Below are 19,043 nucleotides of genomic sequence, written 5' to 3' on the forward strand. Positions count from 1 at the left end.
TGATTGTTGTCAAAGTCCAAGTCGAGTCGCAAGTCTTCTTTGATTATGTCGAGTTGAGTCACAAGTCATCAAATTTGTGACTCGAGTCCAAATCAAGTCCAAGTCATGTGACTCGAGTCCACAACCCTGCTTATTTGTATGGAATGCATAGCATAGCAGAAGAGAAAGTGGCTGTGAGAAAAAAGTAGTGCAAAAGTAACGCTGTGTTTCCAAGTCCTGCTCCAGGCACAAGCGGAGGACCGGCAGGTGCTGATCGCCAGAGAAGGGGCTTGCACTTCGACCTCCCTGGAGCCCACCACACCCGTGGCCCTGATGAAGATGGAGCTGGATGACGATCCGGAGGCTTTTCTTGACTTATTTGAGAAAACCGCAGCGGTATGGAAGTGGCCTCCCGACCAGTGGGCGGCCCGCCTATTGCCCTTACTCTCCGGGGAGGCTCAGCTAGCAGCACAACATCTTCCTGCTGCCAGCCTCCTTAATTATAACCATCTGAAGAAGGCCATCCAGCAACAGGTTGGTCGTAGCCTGGAGCAGAGTCGACAGCTATTCAGATTCCTGAGTTTTGGGAAGCACGGCTGGCCGTTCGCTTTTACCCAACAGCTCCAGGACGCCTGCCGGAAATGGTTGCTGGTGGAGGGAACCCGTGGCACCGTGGAAGTCGTCAATCTGGTGGTGCTGGAGCAGTTCATCTCCCAACTTCCTCAAGGCATGTCTGAGTTGGTCCAGTGCCACCGCCCGGCGTCCCTGGAGGAGGCCATTCAGCTGGCAGAGGACTACATGGCAGCGTTTCCAGGAGGCAGCAAAGCAGTGTTTTCTTCTTCTCCCTCTCCTCTCTCTTCTCTCTCTCCACCCCCTGTGTCTCATGTCCCCCCCGTCCCTCCCATTCCCGCCCAGTGGGGAAGAGCCCCGCCCAAACCTCACCCCCGGTCCAGGGACCTCTCCCCTTGTCTGTCCTTCCTACTCCCCCTGTCTCCCTCCACTCTCCCCTCCAGGTTGGCAAAACCGCCCCCATGAGTGTGGAAGGAAAGCCTGGGCCGGTCTGTTGGAGCTGTGGGGAGGCCGGGCACTGCCAGGATCGATGTCTGGTGATGGAGGTGGGAGCACTGATCCGGATCCCTGATGCACTTCAGGCAACCCCTAATTGGACAGGAGCGTATCGGATACCGGTAAGAGTAAAAGGGGATACACATCAAGCTTTGGTGGATTCGGGTTGTTCCCAAACCTCTATCCACCAATGCTTGGTGCAAAGCGGGGCATTAAGCAAGAATAAACGGGTGTGGGTGAGGTGTGTGCATGATGACATTCACAAATATCCAGTGGTTACCACTGAGATACAATTCAGGGGAAAAAGGCATAGAGTCAAGGGCACGGTTAATTCCCGCCTCACCCATCCACTAATTCTGGGAACTGATTGGCCTGAGTTTAAAAATGTATAGAAGGTGGGGCTTGGGTAGCTCAGCATGTAAAGACGCTGACTACCACCCCTGGAGTCGTGAGTTCGAATCTAGGGTGTGCTGAGTGACTCCAGCCAGGTGGCCTAAGCAACCAAATTGGTCTGGTTGCTAGGGAGGGTAGAGTCACATGGGGTTACCTCCTTGTGGTCACCATAATGTGGTTCGTTCTCGGTGGGGCGCATGGTGAGTTGTGCGTGGATGTCATGGAGAGTAGCGTGGGCCTCCACACGCGCTATGTCTCCGCGGTAACGCGCTCAACAAGCCATGTGATAAGATGCGTGGATTGACAGTCTTAGACGTGGAGGCAACTGAGATTCGTCCTCCGCCACCCAGATTGAGTTGAGTCACTATGCCACTGCAAGGACTTAGAGCGCATTGGGAATTGGGCATTCCAAAGAAAAAGGGGAGAAAAATATATATATTGAGGGTAATGTGTGTGGATGGGTCCTGTAAAGTGGGCTCATGGTGTGTGATGTGCAACGTGATGGACATCAATGTCTTCTCCACGTCACGATGACGTGGACGAGGGAATTCCCATACTTAGGGGCTTCCCTGAGGGGGATTTCCCTCTGGAGCAGTCGCGTGACTAGTCCCTCAAGCATGCCTTTGACCAGGTGAAAGTAATTGATGGTCAACAGCTCCAGCCTAATGTCGCACTCACATATCCGTACTTTTCCATTATTAAAGAGTTGTATCGAGTGACGCAGGAAACTCAGACCAAAGAAAATACAATGCAGCTATTAGTACCAAAGAGCCGTCGGGAAACACTTTTCCAGGCGGCTCTCTATTACCCAATGGCTGGCCACTTAGGCCACGAAAAGACTTTGAACCATATAATGGCCGGGCATTCACAGCGACGTACGCAAATGGTGTATGGCGTGCCGTGAATGTCAGTTGGTGAATCCACTGGCCACCCCAAAAGCGCCATTGCGGCATCTGCCGTTGGTCGAGGTCCCCTTTGTGAGAATTGACATGGACCTCATTGGGCCATTATCACGGACAGCACGCGGCCATCACTTTGTATTAGTTCTGGTGGACTATGCAACACAATATCCAGAAGCAGTGCCTCTATGCAACATCTCAGCACATAGTGTTGTGGAAGCACCCTTCAAAATTATCTCCCGAATGGGGATTCCAAAGGAAATCCTCACTGACTAAGACACAGTGTTCATGTCACGTACACTACGCGAACTGTACAAATTATTAAGCATTATATCGATTCGCACCAGTGTTTATCACCCGCAAACCGACAGGTTGTTCGAACGATTTAATAAGACCTTGAACAACATGATACGTAGGTTTGTACACGAAGACACTAAAAATTGGGATAAGTGGCTCGAACCCCTGTTGTTTGCAGTACAAGAGGTCCCGCAAGCCTCCACAGGGTTTTCCCCATTCAAGCTACTGTATGGGCGTCGGCCACGGGGCGTGCTCGACGTCATATGGGAAGCTTGGGAGGAAGGACCTTCAAATAGCAAAAATCAAATTCAATACGTTCTTGACCTTAGAGCAAAACTCCACACTTTGGGGCAGGTAACACAGGAGAATTTGCTCCAAGCACAAGAACATCAATGCCGACTGTACGACAGGGGCACTTGACTACGTGAATTCGCATAGCGAGATAGAGTGCTTGTATTGCTGCCCACTTCAAGCTCCAAATTACTTGCCAAGTGGCAAAGACCCTTTGAGGTCACACGACGAGTTGGAGATCTTGATTACGAGGTTAGGCGAACGGGTAGGGGAGGGGCACATCAAATCTACCACCTCAACCTCCTCAAACCATGGTGGGAGGTGGTGCCTGTAGCCTTGGTGACAGTTGTTCTGGAGAGGGCAGAGCTTGGGCCGGAGGTGACTCTCAAACCAAATTCGTTCACCCCGGTCTCTTGTGGAGACCACCTCTCACCATCGCAGCTTACAGACATTGCCCGGTTGCAAGTGGAATTCGCGGACGTGTTTTCAAACCTTCCCGGTCACATGAACCTTGTAGAGCACCATACTGAGACCACCCCAGGGGTAGTAGTTCGTAGCCGCCCCTATCGCCTTTCTGAACACAAGAAAAAGGTCGTGCAGGAGGAATTAGAGGCAATGCTTGAAATGGGCAAGAGACGCACAGCGATTGGGCCAGCCCGGTAGTTCTGGTACCGAAAAGCGACAGCTCAGTCCGGTTCTGTGTTGACTACCGGAAAGTGAACGCGTTGTCCAAATTTGACACTTATCCAATGCCATGAATTGACAAGTTACTCGATCGGTTTGGTGCGGATCAATTTTACTCGATGCTGGACTTCATAAAGGGTTATTGGCAGATCCCTTTAACTCCAATATCCCGAAAAAAAAACGGCTTTTTCCACACCGTTCAGATTACACCAATTCGTGACACTTCCATTCGGTTTGTTCGGAGCCCCAGACACATTTCAGCACCTCATGGACAAGATCCTCATACCGCATACGGCATATGCCGCCGCATATCTAGACGATATTATATTTATAGTAATGACTGGTGGCAGCATATGCAGCATCTGAGGGCTATCCTGAGGTTGCTGCGACAGGCGGGACTCACGGCTAACCTGAAGAAGTGCGCAATTGGGCGGGTGGAAGTTCGGTATCTGGGGTTCCACTTGGTTCACGGGCAGGTGCGTCCACAGGTTAATAAAACCGCAGTGATCGCAGCCTGCCCGACACCCAAGACCAAAAAGGAGGTAAGGCAGTTTTTGGGGCTGTTTCAGAGGTTTGTGCTTAGTTATTCTGACGTCACAAGCCCACTGACTGACCTTACTAAAAAAGGGGGCTCCCGATCCGGTCCAGTGGACAGAGTCGTGCCGACAGGGTTTTCTTAAGGTAAAGACCTTAATACCTTTGATAAAAGTGGCCTTTGAGGGGGACTGCTTTTACATGCTTCTAATTTCTCTCTCCCCTTTATTTTATGCATCTGATAGGGGGCTGGGGGCGGTGCTTTCGCAGGAGGTGGGAGGGGAGGAGCAGCCGGTACTGTTTATTAGTTTCAAGCTCTCCTTCAGGGAGACAAAGTACAGTACCATGAAAAAGGAGTGTCTTGCGATTAAGTGGGCTGTTCTTGCCCTGCGCTACTACCTGCTGAGGTGGGCCTTCACCCTCTGTTCTGATCAAGGTGGTCCACAGACCGGGGCACAGATGATTGTGATGACTTTCTCTCCAGAAATGCGGGGGGGGGGGGGGAATGGGCAGGCCGGATGTTGCCCCAGTTATGTGTCTGTCTGCGGGAGAGGGAAAATGGTAAGGCTCGTCACCTGGGTTGTAATTACTCTAACACCTGTCTCTCATTATAGTGATGGTGGAGGGAGACCTGAAAAGGCATTCCAGAGCATCAGAGTGGGAGGGAGATTGGCAGAGTATAATATCTAAAGAGTGTGCAACATGCCTGAAAGTCAGCAGAGTTCAATATCTAAAGAAAAATAAACTCTGACCTTGAACCTGTTTCATTGTCTCCTGACTCCTCCATTTCCCATGAACTCAACATTATCACAAATGCAAAAGTAACGTAATGCTTTACTTTCCATAAAAGTATCTTTTTAATTAATTAAGTTCCTTTTTTTAAGGAGTAACGCAATATTGTAACGAGTTACTTTTAAAAGTAACGTTACCCAACACTGGTAATGACTGGTAATCTGCCACATTTTTTAGGTTTAGCTCAGTCAGTGAAGCATGACTCACAGTTATGTAATATATTTAGCACTCTACCATAATTTTGCTCTTTTCATATCACATGTCTTCTATAGTAAGCCTCTATTTCTTTCTCCTATCCCTTTATTATATCCCTCCCTTTTCATCTCTCCATCATCTCTTTATCTTCTCCATGACTGTAATCCTCAATGAGAGGACTAAACAGCAAGTTAAGATATGTCTCACAGATTAGCACCATGTTGGGTCTATGCATCAAGGGCTAATAGCAGGATGACATCCAATTAGATGTAAGATGGATAGAGATACATGTAATTACAGGAAGACTATACAGTATATGGGAGAAAGGAGCTAGTTGTCACACTTTTTGCTCCCAAATGTTTCCAATTCATAGACACACACCTGAAAGAAATATTCCGGATTCAACACAAGTTATGCTCAATCGACAGCATTTGTGGCTTAATGCTGATTACCACAAAAATTAATTTTGACTCATCGCTCTTTTTCTTAAAAAAAATAAATAGTGAGTTACTTACAATGAAAGTGAATGGGGCCAGTTTTTGGAGGGTTTAAAGGCAGAAATGTGAAGCTTATAAATTTATAAAGCACTTACATTAATTGTTCTGTTAAAACTGTAATATTTGAGCTGTAAAGTCTACAGTGTTACGTCGTCATGGCAACGAATATGTAAAATTGGCTATACCTTTACACAGAGAAGGTTAGTGATCAATTTTATTACACTGAAATTATGTTAGTATGCATATTATTTACATCATGTGGCTATACTTTTGAAACAGTGAGTATTTTAACATGTACAGATTGACCCCATTCACTTCTATTGTAAGTGCCTGCAACCCAGATTAAATGTTTTGTGGCAATCAACATTATGCTACGAATGCTGTCGATATGACTTGACTTGTATTGAACTCAGAACATTCCATCAAAGTCTTGGTTACAAAAAATCTATTAAACTTTTTTATTGTTACTTGCACAGGAAGAAAAAAAAACAGGCCACAATGTCATCAAAAAACCTGTCACTGGTTTTTCAGCAAAATGTTAACAATATCAAATTATAATATAAAAACACAAAAGATTTAGCAAAAATGTAAAACCTGCAACAACAAAAATATGTAAAACTGCTAAAAAAATTTTTACAAATCTATAGAACCATTGTTTTGGCCAACAGCTGATTAATAAATTGTATGAAATTAAAACCAATGAAACACATGTGATGACTTCCAAAGGGTGAATTAACCCTTTAAGACTAGATGCAAGGTTGGATTTATTCAGAGTACTATTGACTTTTAAAAGCCTCAGTGAGTAAAAATAAAACTATGTTTCCTCTGTGTTGAGGGATGGACATGAGAAGATTCATATTGCATTGAAGAGGCATGACTGTCTGGCAGATGTGCAGATTTCTTAGGTCAAAGGTACAGTATGTATGTAGATGGTCATGCTTATTTATGTGTCTGTCTCTGCAGGGAAGTGTATTTGATCGTGAAAATGTAAACCCCAGCATTCTTTTAAAAAAAGAGGGTTAGTAGCTTTTTTAAACCAAGCCGATGGCAGCGTTGGTACTGATTGCAATGCATCCCGCCTTCCTTGTATTTTATAGGTTACTGAAAGATTTCAGCAGCTGCATGTAAGAAGATTAGTGTGGAATTAACGTCATTCCTTTGTCATTATAGAAATAAACTGATATTTGGTTTTAATCGGAGGGAGGGGTTGGAGGGAAAACACCATGTTGGAAGAACACACAGGCTTTTAGGCAGGGTGGGGTGGACTGAGGGAGACAGAGAACGCTATCCATAAACATACAAACACACAAGCGAAGCCAGAAGTCATTAGAGGTGGAGAACTTATATCGCAAGATTACCTGTTACAATGTAACCATTCCTACCCAGCATGGATCTATTACTTCGAATGAGATCAGAGGGAATGGGCGACACTCAGAGATGGAAAGGATGCTGGGTGAGGGGCTCTGGAGTATTAGACTGATCCCACAGTGGAGCCTGTGTGACTGGGGAGCGTTTCTCTATTTCTCCCCGCATCAAACCCTGGAGCTCAGGCCCTGGCCATGAACTTGGTTCATTCGGGATTTAGGCTGTTGTGCCTGGCCTGGCTGTGGCCCTTCGCCCTGCTCAAAGGAAACAACAATCCAAACCACCGCAGGCACAAGGACGTCTATCTGGGGGAAAACACACAGCAGAAGCATGGAGGGTGAGGATACCTGTGCTTGCTCCTATTTTGCATGATTGGAGTTTTGGTTTATATGACCAGGATTAACTTTGTGTGTATTTAGCAGATCTAATAGTGCTGTAATTTGAACACCACAACATTTTAAAAACCTGCATGGTAGTTATCTTATGGTACCCGATAGGGCCTAATATATACTTAGGTATTTTGTGATACAGTAAGCTGTTTGCAAAATGTCTACAGTACACTGAAAAAAGCAATTGTTACCTTAAGGATGTATTTCTACTTTATCTAATCCATAAAAATGATTTCCGTAGGTGTAATATAATTTTTCAGGTTGATTTAGTCAGATTTAAGAAAATTTTTTAAATTAACCAGTTAGTTTAGATGTTACCAAATGAAGAAAGTTACCTTGAAAAAACTTTTTTTCAATGTACTCTTTGCTGTCTGTAATAATTTGATGAGTTAAAATCCCTGCTGAATGAATTTCCATGATGGTCCAAGCTGGTTAGTGCTGGTTTGGTGCTGGTGTAGCTGGTGGACCAGCATTGTCATGTTGTTCACTAGCAAATAAAACAAAAATGCTGGTCAACCATCACAGTCTTTCTGATAAAGCTGGTTGACCAAATGAAGGTTTGCTGGTTAATCTCTATACCAGCATGCAAGCATTTCATGCTGTCAACAAGAATGCAAAACACAACACATGCTTGTGGTTAGCAAAGCTGGTCTTTTCAACTGTGATATATTGACATTTTTATGTCCAGATCTGGCATGACTATGTATGATTCTCTTCACTAGCTGGTCTGAGAACTGTTTTGAACTTTTCTCTTTTTTCGGGTTTTGGATAGGAATGCCAGACCTACAGCAGATTATCTTTAGTAGCTTTCATATTGTCAGTCAAATCACTTTGAACTTTTTTGCTTTGAGTTTGAACTTTGCTTTGTACATTATCAATCTGCTCCATTCTGTTTAATTTTCAAGCCTCTTTGGCCTGTATAAACTCAGGCTCAATTACTTAATGCATCTCCCCTGTAGTCCAATATGTAAAAGTAGCGTTTATTCATATAAACCAAGCTGAAGCACTGTGTTATGTTTGAACTGTAGGGTTGTTTGAGAGTGCATGTTTGTGTGATTGAGGGTATAATTAATTGTTGATGAAGAAACTCTATAATTCGAGCTCAAGATCGAGCAAGGTATGTGGGGTAAACAACAACACTAGGTAGTAATTTAGTCCTGTAGTACTGATCCGGAGAGGTGGGTCATTCTCAGGGAAGAGTGTCAGTTGTGGCAGAAAATTTCAGAAAAAATTCCATCCATCCATCCATGTCCTGTGTAATTTTTATTTTGTTTTACTTTTAAATGTCTGTGCATGTAAAAATAAACCGTCCACATTTTGACTTCTTTCAAACAGCCGAATAGACTTTAAAATGAAGAAGTCTGACAGTACCAAATCTCTGCTGATCAAATCAGAGCAGCTCCTGCGAATTGAGGATCACGACTTCGCCATGAGGCCTGGTTTTGGAGGTGAGGAAATCCATCCCTTTCCAAAGCCACTTATGAATCTCTTATTACCTCCCATTACTTTTAAATTCCCAAAATATGTAGCGATGGGATTGTTTATCTACACAGATTCTTAACGGGCTATACAAGTTAGACTTAGTAGCATTCTTGTGTAATGAGCTTTAGGTGTCATTTTGGTGACTTTTAGGTTGATTTGAATGACATTGCTGATATTAAATGTTTCCTAGGCAACAGTTGGCACGGTTACACATCGTGACATGTATAACAGCACTACAGTAATACAACTGGAAGGAGCAAAGAGAGAACAATGTGGAAAGATAGAGCAATTTCAAGACTGAGAGAGAGAGAGAGAGAGAGGGAGAGAGAGAGAGTGAGAGAGAGAGAGTAACAATGTGATTATCTAAAAGACCACTGGGAATCCAAAGTGATGTGTTTTAGTGTCAGAAATCCACATACCTCACCCTTTGATGGTAATTTTCATTATCACTTTTATGTAAGCAAAAGCAAATTACCATAAATGTTAACTGAAATGTATGTTTTATGCGTTATCAACTTTTTTTTTTTTTTTTTTTTTTTTATGATATTGGAAAGCACTAGATTACCTCCTGACAAAGTCTCGTTCTCTCATGCATTAAAAGCTGGTTACTTGCATGAAGCATGTTGTGGCGAGAAAGAAATCATCTATACTTGCTGCTGTTATGGGACAGTATATGTCCATTGAGATATAACCCGCAGAATGAGGTTAAGTAAAATCTTCTGCCTCTGTTACACTGGATGAATTTGAGATTAAGAGCTTTAAAAGTCACAGTGAGGCAACCGGCCAGAGCGTGACTCAGTGACTACAGAGATTGTCGTAGGAATGTAGGTTAGAGTGTCATATGCAATGCGTCCACATCAGTCCTAAAAAAACCTTCTGACCCAGATTGGTAGCAGTGCCAAGCAGACAATACACTGAGGACAGATGTGTTTTATACACAGTAATCTGGATTATAATACCAGTAGTTTGCCGAGAATGCTTTTGGAATGTGGCTAAATCTGGCAGAATTTAGAATAAGAATACAATTCAGTCATTCAATCAAATAATCTCTTTGCTAAGTCTTTCTCTATTCTGTATATGATTTTGGGTCCATTTAAGTAATGTTTAAGGTATTATTTAAAGGAGATATATGCTATTTTTTTTCTGTGTTAAAATACATTCACCTATGACAAATTGACACAGAGATAACTATACATAAGACATTTGTAGGTTTAAAATATAAACACTGGCTCTGTGGTGCTGACAAATCATAGTGTGAGCATCCCGACCTGGCAAACACAGCAACCAATGCTGTGAGTTTGGCAACTATAGCCAAGGACATAACCATGTCTTGAACACTGGGGGAGACCAAACCATTTTGGGGGTGGGGGGTCACGGGTGTTGAGGTCACAAATATAATGGTACTCGGTCCTTTAAAATAGTAAAGGTGATAAAAATTATAATTTTCTGAATAAAGGCTTTAAGGTTTTTTTTTTTTTTTTAATGCATCCAAAATGTGATAATTTTTGGTTTTAAAAGATATGGTTTTTTTTAAGTTCACACAGCACAAGACAAACACTGTGTCTGCATTGCTAGCAATATGCCAGTTTCAGTAATCTTTTGTTTCTTTTTTATTCTGTATCAAAGAAAAGATGAATATAATTTTAATTTATTTTCATCACTGATGTATCTGTAAAATGACATGACATCAGCTGGCTAGCAAAAAGAAAATACACAAAATTATTTACTGTCCTCAAGTAGTGCCTCATAGTTTTTTTACCCCACTGAATCTTAAAACCACATTTTCTTCAAGAATCCTAAACTGCTCTTTTCCATACAATAACACTTAATTTTTACCACTGCTCTCGATGTCCAAAGGGGGGGGGGGGATCATCATTAAAATACCGCAGTCCATACAACACTAAGCTTTTCTATGGCCCCAGAAAACTTGGAACATTGTGCACTTGTCATTTGGACTACTGTTATTATGTCTTTATGCTGAACCTTTAATCAGGACTGTAACCGCAATACACATTGAGAGGGACAAGTCCCCTCCAATAATCAGATATGCCTCCCCACCCCCCCAATAATTGATATCCTTGTTGCTGTTCTGCTGCAGTCCATTATGCATCGGCATCTAGTTGTCATTAAGTTGTTGCAGAAATAATATAAAGGTTTAAAAAAGTTAAATTTTTAGCATGCTCAGTAGTCTAACACCGCTCGTCAATGTCATTTTAGACAGCCAGTCAAATCGATGAAGGCGGGAGTCAAGTTTAAGAAGCTAAACAGGAACCTCGTGGATTAATCCAATGTCATGCATCAGCTTGCAATTCAGGTTAAGAGTGTTAGTGTCATGTAAGATGAAAGTATCTAACTTAACATGCAAAATTTGACCACTGTTTTATGATTAAAATGTTGTACCAACTGGAAGTAAACTACTGACCATTTGCCGAACTTTGCCGTTTTGAATTGAAAATATGTCACATACAGTATGTGATTCTGATGTCATTCATAATTGTGAATGTGAAAACATTAACGGAGCAGTTTTCAGCATGTCAGGCTTAAGAAAAAGTGCGAATGTGTGTGTATTGTAAAGGAATTGAATGAATGTGGTAATCTGGCAGGTTTTATAGGAGCTTTTTAGAAAATTCACTTGACATTGTCTAAGAAAATGATCAATAAAACACAAAGTAGAGCCTTATCCCCATCAGATTAGAACTGTGACTTGAGGCTTCCACTGAGTTTGTAGGTTGTGACAAGGACAGACTAGTGTCATATATTTTTAGTGCAAATATTATTAGATAATCATTAACAATCAATTTAAGATTTTCTAAATTATTTCTTTGTCTTTAATTAATTCTGAATTTTGTACAGCATCTCCTAAGAGTAATATTTTTATGAGACTGTTTTATTTGGAGTATGTCTTGTCAGGTCTGTGCTCAAAAAATGAGCCATCAGTTAAAGTAGTTCACCTAAAAATGGAAAATGTACATTTACTCGGCCCTGACTATAGCAAAACTTCATGAAATGTCACTCTGCCAACTCTTGGCACAACTGCATGAGGATGAAGTGCATCAAATATATTCTGCGGAGGTGCGCTGACTGTTGCATGGCCAAGTGCTTATGAGTTTATTTTTCTCAGATCTTCAAAATTCATGGAATTACTGCAACATCATAACCACGCACTGCAAGACAGCAAAAACTTCTTAAAACTGCATACCTTGTTGACATGTTAATGCTTCATAATAAAACCATCCAACGGCTGAGGAGGGGTGGAAGAAATACAGGTAGAATGTGTTAACAGCAAGAAATGTTAAAGTATTGTGTCTATCGCGGGTTTGCAAAATCCAGCCGCATAGCAAGGAACGCGTGTTCCAAAAAAAAAAACATTATATTGTAATCATTTCATTTTTATCAGTTGTTATACTTTTTCTTTTTTCTTTTTTTGCATGTATATGCATTTAATAAATAAATCAATAAAAATACCGTATTATACAGCTTCGTAACAGCTTAAAATAACTGACATTTTTGTTGTTGAAGTGGTACCCAGTTAATACACTGCATACCACTGATATATGTATATATGATATACCATATATATATATATATATATATATATATATATACAGTTGAAGTCAGAAGTTTACATACATCTTAGCCAAATACATTTAAACTCAGTTTTTCACAATTCCTGACATTTAATTGTAGAAAACTTTCCCTGTCTTAGATCAGTTAGGATCACTACTTTATTTTAAGAATGTGAAATGTCAAAATAATAGTAGAGAGAATGATTTATTTCAGCTTTTATTTCTTTCATCACATTCCCAGTGGGTCAGAAGTTTACAAACAATTAGTTAGTATTTGGTAGCATTGCCTTTAAATTGTTTAACTTGGTTTAAACATTTTGGGTAGCCTTCCACAAGCTTCTCACAATAAGTTGCTGGAATTTTGGCCCATTCCTCCAGATAGAACTGGTGTAACTGAGTCAGGTTTGTAGGTCTCCTTGCTCGCACACGCTTTTTCAGTTCTGCCCCCAATTTTTCTATCTGACTGAGGTCAGGACTTTGTGGTGGCCACTCCAATATCTTGACTTTGTTGCCCTTAAGCAATTTTGCCACAACTTTGGAGGTATGCTTGGGGTCATTGTCCATTTGGAAGACCCATTTGCGACTGAGCTTTAACTTCCTGGCTGATGTCTTGAGCTTTTGCTTCAATATATCCACATAATTTTCCTTCCTCATGATGCCATCTATTTTGTGAAGTGCACCAGTCCCTCCTGCAGCAAAGCACCCCCACAGCATGATGCAGTCACCCCCATGCTTCACGGTTGGGATGGTGTTCTTCGGCTTGCAAGCCTCACCCTTTTTCCTCCAAACATAATGATGGTCATTATGGCCAAAAAGTTCTATTTTTGTTTCTTAATTTGTTTCTCAATTTCTCCAAACAGTAAGATCTTTGTCCCCATGTGCATTTGCAAACTGTAGTCTGTTTTTTTTTTTTTTTTTTACATTTTTTTATTTTATGGTGGTTTTGGGCATTGGATTCTTCCTTGCTGAGCAGCCTTTCAGGTTATGTCGATGTAGGACTCATTTTACTGTGGATATAGATACTTGTCTACCTGTTTCCTCCAGCATCTTCACAAGGTCCTTTGCTGTTGTTCTGGCATTGATTTGCACTTTTTGCACCAAACTACATTCACCTCTCGGAGACAGTATGCTTCTCCTTCCTGAGCGGTATGATGGCTGCGTGGTCCCATGGTGTTTATACTTGTGTACTATTGTTTGTACAGATGAACCTGGTAGCTTCAGGCATTTGGAAATTGCTCCCAAGGATGAACCAGACTTGTGGAGGTCCACAATGTTTTTTCTGAGGTCTTGGCTGATTTCTTTTGATTTTCCCATGATGTCAAGCAAAGAGGCACTGAGTTTGAAGGTAGGCCTTAAAATGCATCCAAAGGTACACTTCTTATCAGAAGCTAATTGGCTAAATGTCCAAAGTCTTGACATCATTTTCTGGAATTTTCCAAGCTGCTTAAAGGCACAGTTAACTTAGTGTATGTAAACTTCTGACCCACTGGAATTGTGATATAGTCAATTAAGAGTGAAACAATCTGTCTGTAAACAATTGTTGGAAAAACTACTTTTGTCATGCACAAAGTAGATGTCCTGAACGACTTGCCAAAACTATAGTTTTCTAATATTAAATCTGTGGAGTGGTTAAAAAATGAGTTTTAATGGGGGCCTGGGTAGCTCAGCGAGTATTGACGCTGACTACCACCCCTAGAGTCGTGAGTTTGAGTCCAGGGTGTGCTGACTGACTCCAGCCATGTCATCTAAGCAACCAAATTGACCTGGTTGCTAGGGAGGGTAAAGTCACATGGGGTAACCTCCTTGTGGTCGCGATTAGTGGTTCTTGCTCTCAATGTGGCGCGTGGTAAGTTGTGTGTGGATCGCAGAGGGCAGCATGAGCCTCCACATGCAGAGTCTCCGCAGTGTCATGCACAACAAGCCACATGATAAGATGTGCGGATTGACGGTCTCAGAAGTGGAGGCAACTGAGACTTGTCCTCCACCACCCATATTAAGGTGAGTAACTGCGCCACCATGAGGACTTGAATTGAGCATTCCAAATTGGGAGAAAAGGGGATTAAAAAAAAAAAGTTTTATTGACTTCAACCTAAGTGCATGTAAACATCTGACTTCAACTGTATATATATATATATATATATATATATATATATATATATATATATATATATATATATATATACATACACTGGCAGCCAAAAGTTTGGAATAATGTACAGATTTCGCTGTTTCGGAAGGAAATTGGTATTTTAATTCACCAAAGTGTCATTCAACTGATAATATCACTGATGTTCAATACAGCACCATCACTATTTTTTGTCAGTTTTGATCAAATCTTGACAGACTTAAATTCCAGCAGCCATCACTCCAAAACCTTATCCTTGAGTTATCATTCTAAATTGCTAATCTGGTTCTAGAAAACCACTTGCCATTTTATCAAACACTGCTGAAAGCTATTTGGTTTGTTAAATGAATCTTAACATTGTCCTTGTGTTTGTTTTTTAGTTGCCACAGTATGCAATAGACTGGCATGTCTTAAGGTCAATATTAGGTCAAAAATGGCAAAAAGAAGAAACAGCTTTCTCTAGAAACTCATCGGTCAATCATTGTTTTGAGGAATGATGGCTATACAATGCTTGAAATTGCCCAAAAAACAAAAACAAAAAACTGAAGATTTCATACAAAGGTGCACACTACAGTCTTCAAAGACAAAGTACAACTGGCTCTAACAAGGACAGAATCAGAATCAGAATGACCTTTATTGCCAAGTATGCTTACACATACAAGGAATTTGTCTTGGTGACAGAAGCTTTCAGTGCACAAACAATACAGCAACAAGACAGAGATAATAATAATAAAAAAAAGAATAGAATAAAATAAAAGGTGAATAGAAAATGAAGTATTTATATACAGGGAATGTATGGCAGAAAGGTAGGATTTGTTGGATAAATATAAATAGACTAAGCTGTGTATTGCAAATAATTATTGCTCAATGGGGCAGTTTTAACTCTTCATGAGATGGACAGCCTGATGGAAAAAAACTGTTCCTGTGCCTGCCAGAAGGCAACAGTTCAAAAAGGTAGTGGGCTGGGTGAATGGGGTCCAGAGTGATTTTTCCAGCCCTTTTCCTCACTCTGGAAGTGTACAGTTCTTGAAGGGTGGGCAGGGGGCAACCAATAATCCTCTCAGCAGTCCGAACTGTCCTTTGTAGTCTTCTGATATCCGATTTCGTAGCTGCACCAAACCAGACAGTTACTGAAGTGCAGAGGACAGACTCAATGACTGCTGAGTAGAACTGTATCAGCAGTGCCTGTGGCAGGTTGAACTTCCTAAACTGGCGAACGATGTACAATCTCTGCTGGGCCTTTTTCACAATGAAGTCAATGTGGGTCTCCCACTTCAGGTCCTGTGAGATGGTAGTGCCCATGAACCTGAATTACCACTGCTGCCACAGTGCTGTTTAGAATGGTGAGGGGGGTCAATATTGGGGTGTTCCTCCTAAAGTCCACAATCATATCCACCATTTTGAGCTTGTTCAGCTCCAGGTTGTTTTGACTACACCAGTGAGCCATCCGTTCAACCTCCCTTCTGTATACAGGCTCATCCTCGTCTTGGATGAGGCCAATGACAGAAGTGTCATCTGCAAACTTCAGGAGCTTGACAGAGGGGTCCTTGGTGGTACAATCATTTGTATACAGGGAGAAGAGTAGTGGGGAGAGCACACATCCCTGGGGGTACCAGTGCTGATTGTACATGTGCTGGAAGTGAATTTCCCCTGTCTCACTAGCTGCTGCCTGTCTGTCAGAAAGCTGGTGATCCACTGACAGATAGACATGGGAACAGAGAGGTGGTGTAATTTAGTCTGGAGAACATCTGTCCAGATGTTGCAGAATATGATGAAATCCCATGTTGACTGCATCATCCACAGACCTGTTTGCTCAATAAGCAAATTGAAGGGGGTCTCGTGATGTCCTTCAGGTGGGCCAACACCAGTCTCTCAAATGATTTCATGACCACAGACGTCAGAGCGACGAGTCTGAAATCATTAAGTCCTGTGATTTGGGGTTTCTTTGGGACAGGAATGTTGATTGAGCATTTGAAGTAGCATGGGACTTCACACTGCTCAAGTGATCTATTGAAGATCAGTGTGAAGATGGGGGCCAGCTGGTTAGCACAGGATTTTAGACTAGTGGGTGAAACACCATCTGGGCCCTGTGCTTTCCTTGTCTTTTGTTTTCGGAAGATACGGCACACCTCCTCTTCACAGATCTTAAGTGCAGGTTGAGTAGCAGGAGGGGGGAGGAGGGGGGTTGCAGTAGGTGTTGATATTTGTGTGAAGTGAAGGTCAGAGCGGGTGTGGGGTGTGAGATTGGGCCTTTCAAATCTACAGTAGAACACATTCAGGTCGTCAGCCAGTTGTTGGTCCACCACAGGGTTGGGGGCAGGAGTCTTGTAGTTAGTAAGTTGTTTCAGGCCACTCCACACTGATGCAGGGTCATTAGCTGGAAACTTGTTTTTCAGCTTCTCAGAGTATCTTCTTTTAGCCACTCTGATTTCTTTATTCAGTGTGTTCCTGGCCTGATTGTACAATATTTTATCCCCACCTCTGTAAGCATCCTATTTTGCTTGACAAAGCTGCCAGAGTTATGCTGTAAACCACGGTTTGTCGTTGTTGTATGTTAAATAAGTCCTAGAAGGAATGCACATATCCTCACAGAAACTGATATATGATGTCACAGTATCTGTGAGCTTGTCCAGATTGGTGTCTGCAGCCTCAAATCACCCCAATCAGTGCAGTCAAAGCAGTCTTGTAGTTCCAGCTCTGCTTCATTGGTACTTCTCTTTACAGTCTTTACTACAGGTTTAGCTGATTTTAGTTTCTACCTGTAGGTTGGAAGAAGATGAACCAGACAGTGATCAGAGAGTGCCAAAGCTGCTCTAGGGACAGAGTGATATGCATTCTTTATTGTTGTGTAGTAATGATCCAGTATATTTCTGTCTCTGGTTGGGCGTGTAATGTGCTGTTTGTATTTGGGCAGTTCACGTGTGAATTTGCTTTGTTAAAATCCCCGAGAATAATAATAACTGAGTCCGGGTATTGTTGTTCTGTGTCTGTGATTTGATCAGCCAGCTGTTGCAGTGCTGCGTTCACACATGCGTGTGGTGGAATAGAAACACTCACCAGAATAAACGAGGAAAACTCCTGCGGCAAGTAGAAAGGCTTACAGCTAATAAAGAGTGCTTCCAAATTAGGACAGCACATCTTCTTTAACGTTGTTACATCTGTACACCAACTTTCATTGATGTAAAAGCATGTTCCACCGCCTCTCGTTTTCCCCATTATCTCCGTGATGCGATCTGCTCTGAACAGCTGAAAGAACGGCAGATGAAATGCGCTGTCCGGAATGGCTTCACTCAGCCAGGTTTCTATGAAGCACAAGGCAGCAGAGGTTGAAAAGTCCTTGTCTGTACGGGTGAGGAGATGTAGTTTGTCCGTTTTGTTAGGAAGATGTAAAAGCATGTTCCACCGCCTCTTCTTTTCCCCATTATCTCCGCGATGCGATCCGCTCTGAACAGCTGAAAGCCCGGCAGATGTAACGCGCTGTCTGGAATGGCTTCACTTAGCCAGGTTTCTATGAAGCACAAGGCAGCAGAGGTTGAAAAGTCCTTGTTTGTATGGGTGAGGAGATGTAGTTCGTCCGTTTTGTTAGGAAGAGAGCAGAGATTCGCTAGATGAATACTCGGCAGAGCTGTTCGAAAGGCGCGCTGACGAAGCCTGATCAATTTAAGTTATTTTAAGCTGTTATGAAGCTGTATAATACAGTATTTTTAATTATTTATTTATTAAATGCATATATATGCAAAAAAAAAAAAAAAAAAAAAAAAGGGGAGAAAGAACGTTTAATAATTTAAATAATTTTTCCGTCTCCATTTATGTCACTCCTTTGAAGGGGCTGACTGTATGCCACTGATGTATACATTATATACATATATACTGTACATAACGGTTGACAAATGTTTTATATAATAATTGCTGAGGTAATTTACTTTGTGCGATCGTGCTTTGTGGCAAAACAAATGCCGACAGGAAAACTTAAAGGCGTCAGTAAATAAGGGAAGCGGGGCATATGTATCATATCTCATCTCTCCTTCCCGCGCACTGTTTGATCGCGCGTGCGTGCGAGAGAGGGTGAGCGCTATCATCCAAGGCCGTGAGAAATGCAGAAAAAGAAATGCAGGGAAAAAAAAGAAAAAGTATAACAACTGATAAAAATAAAATGATGATTACAATATTATGTTTTTTTGGAACACGCCTTGTTATGCGGCTGGACTTTGCATATCCGCGATAGACAGATAGTTAACACATTTTACCTGTACACTTCAGCCGCTGGATGGTCTTAATATGAAGCCTTAACATGTCAACAAGGTATGCAAGTTTTTGCAGTCTTGCAGTGCGTGGTTATGATGTTGCAGTAATTCCATGAATTTTGAAGATCCGAGAAAAATAATCTCTCAAGCACTTTATATATATATATATATATATATATATATATATATATATATATATATATATATATATATATCTCATCATCATCATCATCATCATCATCTGGT

The 19,043-nt window shown here is 41.8% G+C and overlaps 1 protein-coding gene across 1 annotated transcript in view; it reads left to right on the forward strand.

Moving 5' to 3' along the window:
• Positions 1–1,121: 1,121 nt before the first annotated feature.
• The window catches only part of gabrr3a (gamma-aminobutyric acid type A receptor subunit rho3a), a 28,874-nt gene continuing 10,952 nt past the window's right edge, over positions 1,122–19,043 (forward strand). The window contains exons 1-4 of the mRNA XM_051683358.1: positions 1,122–1,166; positions 6,462–6,538; positions 7,013–7,328; positions 8,716–8,828. Of these exons, the coding sequence (XP_051539318.1) occupies positions 7,186–7,328; positions 8,716–8,828 (256 nt within the window). The 5' untranslated portion in view covers positions 1,122–1,166; positions 6,462–6,538; positions 7,013–7,185. The remainder of the gene's footprint in view (positions 1,167–6,461; positions 6,539–7,012; positions 7,329–8,715; positions 8,829–19,043) is intronic.

The sequence above is a fragment of the Myxocyprinus asiaticus genome, chromosome 42, assembly GCF_019703515.2.
Source record: "Myxocyprinus asiaticus isolate MX2 ecotype Aquarium Trade chromosome 42, UBuf_Myxa_2, whole genome shotgun sequence".
NCBI classification, from domain to species: Eukaryota; Metazoa; Chordata; class Actinopteri; order Cypriniformes; family Catostomidae; genus Myxocyprinus; species Myxocyprinus asiaticus.